At 43.5% G+C, this 12,321-nt stretch overlaps 1 protein-coding gene across 1 annotated transcript in view; it reads right to left on the bottom strand.

The window, feature by feature from the left end:
* LOC124041648 (voltage-gated potassium channel subunit beta-1-like) overlaps nucleotides 1-12,321 on the bottom strand; it is a 73,072-nt gene that overhangs the window by 14,216 nt on the left and 46,535 nt on the right. Inside the window, exon 8 of the mRNA XM_046359466.1 lies at nucleotides 8,549-8,635. Coding sequence (XP_046215422.1) covers nucleotides 8,549-8,635 — 87 coding nt within the window. The remainder of the gene's footprint in view (nucleotides 1-8,548; nucleotides 8,636-12,321) is intronic.

Genomic DNA, 12,321 nt, shown 5'->3' with positions numbered 1-12,321 from the left:
GAACACAGTATATTCCATCTTTAATTGTATAGATTATTTACGTTTTAAAATACCTAAAGTTGCATTAGGAAAGTTGTTTGAAATGTTTGGACCAAGTTTACAGGTAACTTAGATACTTTGTAGCCATGTTGGGCGAGCTGGAACCAGTGTTTTTCTGAATCAAACGTGCCAAATAAATTGACATTTTGGGGATAACAATGACAGAATTTATAGAACAAAAGGACCATTTGTGATGTTTTTGTGACATTTTGGAGTGCCAACAGAAGAAGATCTTCAAGGGTAAGGCATGAATTATATCGTTATTTCTGAGTTTTGTGTCACGCCTGGCAGGTTGAAATATGATTGTCATGTGTTTATATGATGGGGTGTTGTCCTCAGATAATCACATGGTTTGCTTTCGCCGTAAAGCCTTTTTGAAATCTGACACGGTGTCTGGATTAACAATAAGTTAAGCTTTATTTTGGTGTATTGCACTTGTGATTTTATGAAAGTTAAATATTTGTAATAATTTCATTTGAATTTGGCGCTCTGCCATTTCACCGGATGTTGTCAAATCGATCCCACTAACGGGATTTGATCCCTAAGAAGTTTTAAAGTCATCATGTTGAAATCCCTGAGCAGTTTCTTTCCTCTCTAACTTAGTTAGGAAGGACGCCTGTATCTTTGTACTGACTGGGTGTTTTGATACAACTCCCAAAGTGTAATTAATAACTTCACCATGCTCAAAAGGATATTCAATGTCTACTTTTTTTGTTTTACCCATCTACCAATGAGTACCCTTCTTAGTGGAGCATTGGAAAACCTCTTTGTAGTTGAATATGTGGAAAGTGGTCAAAATTCGTGCTCAAGAAATCCTACAGATTCCCATATTTGAGTGAAAAACTCATTTTAACTATATCAGATAGGTATTTTAACTTGGACAGAATGTGGGAGTAGGGTGATTCCCTTAGATCGTTTCTCAAACTCATTCCACAGAGGGCAGAGTGTCTTCCTCCCTTGTAATTGATTGATGAAGTAAGGTCACTAATTAGGAAGGAACTCTTCTCGCCTGGTTGTCTTGATCTTAATAGCAAATAATAATAAATAAAACAGCAGACACTAGGCCCTCCATGTAAGGACTTTGACACACCTGTCTTTGCGGGTCTCAAATCCAGGCCATCAGCACCAATCAACTCTGTTAAAAGTACACTCAAGAAACACGTTTATTGATCATTGTGATTCAGGAGTATAATTAAAATTTGTTAACATCACAGAAGATTGGTGGCACCTTAATTGGGGTGGATAGGCTCGTGGTAATGGCTGAAGCGGAATAAGTGGAATGGTATAAAATTACGTTGCTACCATGAGAAAGACCAAAGGCGGTGGGAGTACTTTTGAGGATAGTGGTGTCTGTCTATCACAGGTGAGGGATATTTTAGACAAACAAAAAGATTTCTATAAGCAGTTGTTACAACATCATGAAAATAACTTCAAGAATTGTGTACAAATACTGGTGGAGTCAACTAATAAAATAATGGACGACGTGATCAGACTGGTCCAGGACCCGAAGAACGGTTTGCAGTTCTCCCAGAGTCGGCTCGATGAGTTTAAACAGGAAAATGGCAAGATGACAGCAATATGTAAGTCATTGAGAGAGGACTTTAGTTATGTATGTGAATCCATGATAACAACGACGGACAAATCAGATTATCTCAAGGGACAATCAAGGCAGAACAACATTGTTATGGACGGAATTGCAGAATCTCCACATAAGACCTGGACAGAGTCTGAGAACAAAGTGAGGGAAGATGGACCACAGGACGATTGAGGTGGAGCATTCCCACAGGATTGGAAAACCCACCACCGGCCCACGTGACAGGCCCAGGCCCAGGCCAATCAAGTTTCTGATGTTCAAGGACAAGGTTGCTGTTCTGGAAAGAGCCAACAACTTGAGAGGAACATACATTTTCCTCAATGAGAATTATCCTGAAGCTGTGCGCCAGAAGAGAAAATAACTTATCCCGTCCATGAAAGCTGCCAGAGCGCGTAGGGATAATGCTTACATCTGCTATGACAGGCCAGTGTCCACCCTCATTCCCAAAAGCCTGGAAGGGATGAGAGAGCCAAGCCTATGGGTTCCTAGATTCAACCCCACAGGCTCACACACACACACCAACTGATTAATGGACCACGGAATTATATATTTTTTTATCTTGCTTAGTTTGTTATTTTCCATATTATGTCAATCTCTGAGAAGCTACACAGGAAAGGCCTATATTAATATATGTAGCCTTAGAAATAAGGTTAATGAAATAACTTACTAACATCAGATAACATTCATATATTAGCCATTTCTGAGACTAATTTAGATAATTCCTTTAATGATACAGCAGTAGCAATACAAGGATATAACATCTATAGAAGAGACAGGAATGCCTATGGGGGAGGTGTTTCTATATATATATATATTAGGAGCCATATTATTGTAATGCTTAGAGAATATCTCATATCAAGTGTTTTTGAAGTGCTGTGGTTGCAGGTTCACCTGCCTCATCTAAAGCCTATTATTTTGGGGTGTTGCTATAGGCCACCAAGTGCTAACAGTCAGTATCTAAATAATGTGTGTGAAATGCTTGATAGTGTATGTGATGTTGTTGAATTCTAGTTTGAAATACTTTCTTTACTAGAAGTTAATGGTTACACCCTGCACCCTGGAAGGGGTGTGTCACCTGAGTGGGTTGATTCACTGATGTGGTCATCCTGTCTGGGTTGGCGCCCCCCCTTGGGTTGTGCCATGGCGGAGATCTTCGTGGGCTATACTCAGCCTTGTCTCAGGATGGTAAGTTGGTGGTTGAAGATATCCCTCTAGTGGTGTGGGGGCTGTGCTTTGGCAAAGTGGGTGGGGTTATATCCTTCCTGTTTGGCCCTGTCCGGGGGTGTCCTCGGATGGGGCCACATTGTCTCCTGACCCCTCCTGTCTCAGCGTCCAGTATTTATGCTGCAGTAGTTTATGTGTCGGGGGGCTAGGGTCAGTTTGTTATATCTGGAGTACTTCTCCTGTCCTATTCGGTGTCCTGTGTGAATCTAAGTGTGCATTCTCTAATTCTCTCCTTCTCCCTTTCTTTCTTTCTCTCTCTCGGAGGACCTGAGCCCTAGGACCATGCCCCAGGACTACATGACATGATGACTCCTTGCTGTCCCCAGTCCACCTGGCCGTGCTGCTGCTCCAGTTTCAACTGTTCTGCCTTATTATTATTCGACCATGCTGGTCATTTATGAACATTTGAACATCTTGGCCATGTTCTGTTATAATCTCCACCCGGCACAGCCAGAAGAGGACTGGCCACCCCACATAGCCTGGTTCCTCTCTAGGTTTCTTCCTAGGTTTTGGCCTTTCTATGGAGTTTTTCCTAGCCACCGTGCTTCTACACCTGCATTGCTTGCTGTTTGGGGTTTTAGGCTGGGTTTCTGTACAGCACTTTGAGATATCAGCTGATGTACGAAGGGCTATATAAATACATTTGATTTGATTTGACATTTATGAGGAATGTATATGGTTGGGTCAATGGAGGTTGTATAAGAGCCAGCGCCCTGAAAAGGGTAAAGGGAATCACATGGTTGTGGTCACTGATAAGGGTGGAGAGGTGTTGATTAGTTTGTGGTCAGGTCACATGAAGGGAGAAGGCACAGTTTATTACCCACATCCCTAAACTTCCTGCCTAGCAACAATAATGTAGTGTTTAGAGAAAAGGATGAGACTCTGCCTAAATGGGGGTATAAATATGTGTTTGTGTAAAGAGGTCTTTGTCTTTGCAGCTGTTTGACCCAGTGGGTGAATAAACTTGGTTTGAGCTTTTCTTAGTTGTCCGTTAGTTTTACTCTGGTTATTTAGAACCTAACAATGTTAACAGAGAGGTCAACTTTCCTGAGGAATTGAAAAACTGTATGGTTGAAAGTGATGGGGTAAAATGAGTGGCTAATAAGTCTGGCTGCACATCTGTGGCTGATTTATTGCAGATTTAGAAATTATGTGACTAAACTCAACAAAAATAAAATAAATGAAGCCAAGATCAATGATATAAAGGATGAAAACTTTGGAGTATTTTAATTTAAATTATTGTGAGAAAGACAAATTCAACTCCACCCTTTCATCAAATCAGATGGCGTATTCATCACAAAACCATTTTATATTGCCAAATATTCGAATGATTACTTTATTGGCAAAGTGGGCAAACTTAGGCAGGAAATGGCAACCATGAACAGTGAGCCATTAAGGCCACTTCTGCCTGTCATACATTTCATCTGAATCTAGAGGAAGGTGTTTGTCCTCAGGGCTGGAGGGAAGACAAAGTAATTCCGCTACCCAAGAGTGGTAAAGTGGACTTTACTGGTTCTAACAGCAGACCTATCAGCTTGTTTCCAGCTATCAGCAAACTATTGGAATAAATTGTGTTTGAACAAATACAATGCCTTTTCTCTGTAAACAAATTGACAACAGACTTTCAGCATGCTTATAGAAAAGAGCACTCAACATGTACTGACACAAATGGATGATGATTGGTTAAAAGAAATGGATCAGCAGCCTTTGATATTATTGACCATAACCTCGGTTTTCTTTAATGGGAACTTCTCTATTGTCAAACATGTAGGATGTGGTGTACCACAGGGCAGCTCTCCAGGCCCTGCTACCTTTTTTTTTTACCAATGATCTGCCACTGGCATTAAACAAAGACTGTGTGTCCATGTATGCTGATGATTAAACCATATTCATGTTGGCAATCACAGCTAGTGAAGTTACTGAAACCCTTAACAAGGAGTTGCAGTCAGTTTTGGAATGGGTGGCCAGTAATAAACTGGTCCTGAACATCTCTAAAACTAAGAGCATTGTATTTGGTACAAATTATTCCCTAAACTCTAAATCTCAGCTGAATCTGGTATGGTGTGGCTGTTTTCTATTTTATTTATTAATTTAACCTTTATTTAACTAGGCAAGTCAGTTAAAAACAAATTCTTATTTACAATGACAGCCTACACCAGCCAAACCTGGACGACGCTGGGCCAATTGTGCACCGCCCTATGGGACTCCCAATCATGGCTGCTTGTGATACAGCCTGGAATCAAGCCAGGGTGTCTATAGTGACACCTCAAGCACTAAGCTGCAGTGCCTTAGACCACTGCGCCACTTGCTGTTGAACAAGTTAAGGATACTGAATTACTTGGTGTTACCTTAAATTGTAAACTGTCATGGTCAAAACATATAGAATCAATGGTTGTAAAGATGGGAGGAGGTCTGTCCATAATAAAGAGATGCTCCGATTCTTTGACACCACACTCCAAAAAGCAAGTCCTCCAGGCTCTAGTTTTGTTTTCTTTGTACTATTACCCAGTCATGTTGTCAAGTGCTGAAAAGAAAGACCTAGTTCAGCTGCAGCTGGCCCAGAACACAGTGCATGTCTTGCTCTTTATTGTAATCAGAGGGCTAATATACATCATAATAATCTCTCTTGGCTAAAAGTTGAGAGACTGACTGCATCATTTCTTATTTTTACAAGAAACATTAATGTATGGAACATTCCAAATTGTTTGCGCAGTCAACTTACATACAGCTCTGACACACACACCTTCCCCACCAGACATGCCACTAGGAGTCTTTTCACAGTCCCCAAATCTAGAACAAATTCAAGAAAGTCAACTTACATACAGCTCTGACACACACACCTTCCCCACCAGACATGCCACCAGGGGTCTTTTCACAGTCCCCAAATCTAGAACAAATTCCAGAAAGTGTACGGTATTATATAGAGCTATTATTGCATGGAACAGATAAAGCAACACCTCACTGCACATTCCCTATTGGACCTAGATATTTTGTGTGGATATATTGATGTGGAGGCTATGTGTGCTGCTTTAAAATGTATTTAGTTCTGACCTTTAGCTGTTCTGACTATTCATGTTCTGTATTGTGTTATGTTGTCTCATGTCTTGTGTGGACCAGGCCTGTAATTTCATGATTTTAGAGGAAAGGCCAATTGGCCTTCAAGAGATGCCCAATCTACAAGGGCAACAAGGCCATTAACCAAAATAGCCAATTAAATTGCTTTGAAAACTGAAATATCGCAGCTATTCTGTTATGAAAAAAATAAGTATATGTAAATGTAGATAAATAATTAAAATAAGCCTACATATCGAATTGCAGGTGATGGTCAGACCTATACTGACATGAAAGAAGTGCTTGAAAATGTAGCCAAACTTTAATGTCACTTTTAATTATATACATATAATATTTTGCATTCTCTCTCTCGGGGGACCTGAGCCCTAGGACCATGCCTCAGGACTGTCTGGCCTGATGACTCCATGCTGTCCCCAGTCCACCTGGTCGTGCTGCTGCTCCAGTTTCAACTGTTCTGCCTGCGGCTATAGAACCTTGACCTGTTCACCGGACATACTAACTTGTCCAAGACCTGCTGTTTTCAACTCTCTAGAGAAAGCAGGAGCGGAAGACATACTCTGAATGATCGGCTATGAAAAGCCAGCTGACATTTACCAATGAGGTGCTGACCTGTTGCACCCTCAACAACTACTGTGATTATTATTATTTGACCATGCTGGTCATTTATGAACATTTGAACATCTTGGCCACGTTCTGCTATAATCTCCACCCGGCACAGCCAGAAGAGGACTGGCCACCCCAAAGAGCCTGGTTCCTCTCTACATTTCTTCCTAGGTTCTGGCCTTTCTAGGGAGTGTTTCCTTGCCACCGTGCTTCTACACCTGCATTGCTTGCTGTTTGGGGTTTTAGGCTGGGTTTTTGTACAGCACTATGTGACATCAGCTGATGTGAGAAGAGCTTTCAAATTGATTGATGACCACATTTCCACTCCCTCTCATAAATTGTTAGTACTTATTAATTCTATATAGCTGAACATCTCTCCATCGTCTGCTTGAAATGTACTTTGAAGTGAATCTCAGCTCTGTTAAAAGTGCACTCAAGAAAAACAGTTTTATTGATCAGGAGTAACATTAAAACAGGAAATGACCCACCAACATTAGACCACGGTACAGAAATATATATATATGCCAAAGATCAGTGGTTCACCAATTATGGCCTTGATGGGCTCGGCAACAGTAACAACAGGTGGTGGGTAATGAAACCCTTTTATTTTGGGGAGAACATTTCTTTGGGATCATCAGGTGACGTCCTGACAAATGATACACAGAAATGTTCATGCAACGTTCCCATGAAACGTATTTAGAACATTCATATATTTTATTCTGAGAATACGGCAACCCTGTTCTGTTTATGTTTGGTGGGACGTTGATAGAATATTGTCCAAACGCTCAGAAAGCTGCACACGGGACTGTTTTTGCAACATTCCAATGAAACGTGTCTAGAACATGAATATGTTATATTCTGAGAACATGGCAACCACGTTCTGGTATGCTCTGTTTGTCTTCAAGGACATTTCTAACTCTAACACCAGGACATACTAAATAGGTTCTCATGAGGTTTTTGCTAGCATACAGTGTTCTCCTAACTAACAGAAAACTAGACACTAAAATATCTGGGGAACATTAAGGGTAACATTACAAAAACGTTCACTTTCCCTAAAATTGTTAGCTGGGATAGGATCACAGCTGGGTGTGTGCGTGTGAGATAGAGTTTGTGTGTGTGTGCGCGTGTCTGTCTGTCAGTCCATCTGTCCGTCCATCTATCCATCTGCTTTGCTTTCTGTGTCTGTTAATCGGCCAATCAGTATCGTATTTGGTAGTGATGGGCACATCAGAAGAGTCAACATGGTCTGTTGTTGGCCGTGGGGCAAAGACGATCTAGCAATCTTTCTTTCAAAATGTCTGCCATGGGGCATGTGTGACAGACATCAGCATCTCTAGGTGACAGGCTCAGGTTGTGTACAGTCTGGACCCCAGTCTGGACAGTCTGGACCCCAGTCTGGACAGTCTGGACCCCAGTCTGGACAGTCTGGACCCCAGTCTGGACAGTCTGGACCCCCGGTGGCTTGTTTTGGGCTGAGGGAGTAAGAGGGATCCCAGCTTAGAGAGAACAGTAGGGGCTGTCTATCCACTCCAAGAAATAGATGAGGGGATGGAGAGAGAGAAGGGGTTTAGAGACAAGAAATCACTAGCAAGTTAGTGTTGTGACCCACTCTGTTATAGGAGAGCCAAGAAGAGCGGGAGTAAGTAAGCCGAGGAAAAGGCAGGGAAAAACGAGCAAAGAGACACAAATTAGAGAAAGAGAAATAAAAGAAGAGGAAAAGAAAGAGAGAGCACAGTAGGGCTTCTATCTCCATGGAGACTAACCCCAAAATACACCAGCTACCCTCGAGGGGGACTCTAATCCTGTTTCAATAGAATGAGGGGAGGGGAGCAACACACACAGAGGCCTTGTTGAAACTTACTGAACACAGAGTGGGGGGGGCATTGTGAATATGCCTGTGTGAGTGTGTTTAACAAACGAGTGCCAAAGTAATCCAACAACAATACCATCAATCACTCCCATACCTGAGAGTCACCCTCTCACCCTCTCCCTCCCTTCTCCCCCGTTGTCACTCACCCTCCATGGGGGTGTTGCTGTCGGGCCGGTTGGCAAACACCACATCCACATACTCCAGCTGCATCCTCTGTAGAGAGCTCCTCAGACCTGCGAGAGAGAGAGAGAGAGAGAGAGAGAGAGAGAGAGAGAGAGAGAGAGAGAGAGAGAGAGAGAGAGAGAGAGAGAGAGAGAGAGAGAGAGAGAGAGAGAGAGAGAGAGAGAGAGAGAGAGAGAGAGAGAGAGAGAGAGAGAGAGAGAGAGAGAGAGAGAGAGAGAGAGAGAGGTGGGTGAGAGAGGAGAGAGAGAGAGAGAGAGAGAGAGAGAGAGAGAGAGAGAGAGAGAGAGAGAGAGAGAGAGAGAGAGTGGGTAAGAGAGGGAGCGGGAGGGTGAGAGAGAGAGGGAGAGAGAGAGAGAGAGAGAGAGGTGGGTAGAGAGGGAGCGGGAGGGTGAGAGAGAGAGGGAGAGAGAGAGAGATAGAGAGGTGGGTAGAGAGGGAGCGGGAGGGTGAGAGAGAGAAAAGGAAATGAAAGAGAGAGGTAAACACCTGTTAGAAATCTGCAGCTACAGAACACAGAGGATCTGAGGGAAGGTGAGGGAGACCTTTCCTCCTCTGTCTCTCTCATCCTGTCAGATGAAGGCTTTGCTGTTTGAATCCCGAGAGGAGAGGAGAGGAGAGGAGAGGAGAGGAGAGGAGAGGAGAGGAGAGGAGAGGAGAGGAGAGGAGAGGAGAGGAGAGGAGAGGAGAGGAGAGGAGAGGAGAGGAGAGGAGAGGAGAGGGATAAGGGGTAGAGATGAATGAGGTATTGTGTCTATCAGCTCAGCTCCATTCACAAAAACTAATAGGAGAGCAGACGGATGAAAGGGTGGAGAGAGGAGAGGATGGGACACAATAAGACAGGAAAGACAAAGAAAGGAGGTGTGTACCTGAGTGTGACATATGAGTGTTTGTAAAAGTGTGTTTAAAAAAGAGTGTCTGTGCATGTGTGTGTGTGTATACATGTGTACATTTCTGTGACAGAATGCCAGTCCTTAGAGTTAATCCTGTGAGGGAGTCATGCTCTCCCCTGTCACCATTCACACATCTTAATCCATGTCCTGTCATCTACAACCCGGTAATCCCAGGAGCATTACACACGTGCACGTGCACACACACACTAATCTGAGCCTGCTCTGCCCTGATTTTTATAAGACTCTGAAGGGACTCTATTTTGAAGTGACTCACACCCACTCACACGACTTGCACTGATCAAGCAGTCTTAAGGCCTCTACGTGCCTCTATTTGTGGAGATTAGCGCGACGTGGATAGAAGGGTAATACATCAAATGAATTCCATTGGTGGATATTGGATAAAGGAGGAAACAAGCAAGGTCATGAACAAAGTCCTGTTTAAAAACATCTTAAAATATCCTGTCAATCAGTAGATAAAACCACCAAAAAACATCCCTGTCCAACACCAGTTTGCCTCACTAGTCCTCTACTCTTTACTACAGAAACCAGTTTAGACATCACTCAGAGATATGAATATGGTCATCAACTGTCTTTCTTGGCCCAACATCGATTATCTTGAGGTGACCTGCCAATGCCCTTCAAAAAAATGCTGTCTCTTTCAGACAGACGCTGCATCGATTGGCCAGCAGTGACATCCACATCAACAGTTTAAATAGGTTGTCAACAACTGTGCCGCTCAGCCAATCGTGTGCTTCATCAGTTAGCCTGCGGTGACATCCACCACATTATGGTGACACAGGCGCTGTGCCTCAGTATGGTTATCTATCCTCCAGACAGGACAGCTGAGCCCAACTAATTTGCTATGCTCTCTTTCTCTCCCTCCCAAAGTTTTCTTACTTTCTCTCAATTGATCTTGCCCGCTCTCTTCCTCTCTCTCCTCCCTCCCTCTCTCTCTCTCTCTCTCTCCCTCTCTCTGTCTCTCCCCCCTTCTCCCCATCCTTTATCTCTCATGCTAAACATATGATTCTGTTCTTCTTTGGGGGGAAAGTAAGAAGCTGATATGAATGTTAATACTATATGAGAGTGCTGCAGGAGGTGCAGGCACTGCTGTGGACGGGACGTTGTTGGGCTGGGTCAGGGAATTGGTTTGGGGTAGCGTGCGGATTGGGGTAACCTGGGTGTCAGGTTTAGCTGTGTAATACCCTAAAAATGGTTAAATAGGAGACTGGAGGGACTGAAATGGGAAACATGGTAAGGTGGGAGATGAGAGGAGAGGAAAGGGAATGGTAAGGAGAGGACAGAAAATAACAGGGGAGGAGAGGAGAGGAAAGGAAAGGAGATGCTAAGAGAAAAGATAACAGGTGAGGACACTACAGGACGATATGGATAGAGGGGTGCTCATGTCTATCATATCATATTACAAATGGACCAACTCAAGACCCAGAGACATCCGACCCTGAACGGTAGTAGAGACATACAGGTACTTCAAAAGAGGAGGTTAAGTTCAACTGAGCACACAGGAGGAAATAAAACACAATTGTATTGGCCACATGCCCATGGTTGACAGATGTTATTGCGAATGTAGTGAAATGCTTATGCATCTAGATCCGACAGTGCAGCAGTATCTAACAATTTCACAAACCTAATACACACAATTTAGTAAAGGAATGGGATTAGAAAATATAAGTATAAAATATATGGATTAGCAGTGACAGAGCAGCTAAGATGCAATAGATAGTAAAGAATAGATAGTGAAGGATACAATATACATTATGTAGTGTATATATGAGATGAGTAATGCGAGATATGTAAACATTCTTAAAGTGGCATTATTAAAGTGACCTGTGTTCCATTTATTAAAGTGACCAATGGTATCAAGTCTGTAGGTAGGCAGCCACCTCTCTGTGCTAGTGGTGGCTGTTTAACAATCTGATTGAAGCTGTTTTTCAATCTCTCGGTCCCAGAATTGACGCACCTGTACTGACTTTGCCTTCTGGATGGAAGCGGGGTGAACAGGCAGTGGTTCAGATGGTTATTGTCCTTGATGATCTTTTTTTGCCTTCCGGGTGCTGTTGGTGTCCTGGAGGGCAGGTAGTTTGCCCCCGGTTGATGCGTTGTGCATAACGCACCACCCTCTGGAGAGCCTTGCAGTTGTGGGCAGTGCAGTTGCTGTACCCGTCGGTGATACAGCCCGACAGGATGCTCTCAATTGTGCACCTGTAAAAGTTAGTGAGGGGTTTTGGTGACAAGCCACATTTTTTCAGCCTCCTGAGGTTGAGAGCTCCATTTTTATGGAATGGTTTTCTTACCCATTGTTATATTGCTCTCTCATACCGTCCCCAGGTGGGGTGCGTCACTTGAGTGGGTTGAGTCACTGATGTGATCTTCCTGTCTGGGTTGGCACCCCCACTTGGGTTGTGCCGTGGCGGAGATTTTTGTGGGCTATACTCGGCCTTGTCTCAGGATGGGAAGTTGGTGGTTGAAGATATCCCTCTAGTGGTGTGGGGGCTGTGCTTTGCTAAAGTGGGTGGGGTTATATCCTTCCTGTTTGGCCCTGTCCGGGGTGTCATCGGATGGGGCCACATTGTCTCCTGACCCCTCCTGTCTCAGCCTCCAGTATTTATGCTGCAGTAGTTTATGTGTCGGGGGGCTAGAGTCAGTTTGTTATATCTGGAGTACTTCTCCTGTCCTATCCGGTGTCCTGTGTAAATTTAAGTATGCTCTCTCTAATTCTCTCTTTCTCTCTTTCTTTCTCTCTCTCGGAGTACCTGAGCCCTAGGACCATGCCTCAGGACTACCTGGCATGATGACTCCTTGCTGTCCCCAGTCCACTTGGCCGTGCTGCT

This window comes from Oncorhynchus gorbuscha, linkage group LG08 (assembly GCF_021184085.1).
Source record: "Oncorhynchus gorbuscha isolate QuinsamMale2020 ecotype Even-year linkage group LG08, OgorEven_v1.0, whole genome shotgun sequence".
NCBI lineage: Eukaryota > Metazoa > Chordata > Actinopteri > Salmoniformes > Salmonidae > Oncorhynchus > Oncorhynchus gorbuscha.
This window is presented reverse-complemented; position numbering and strand designations above follow the sequence as displayed.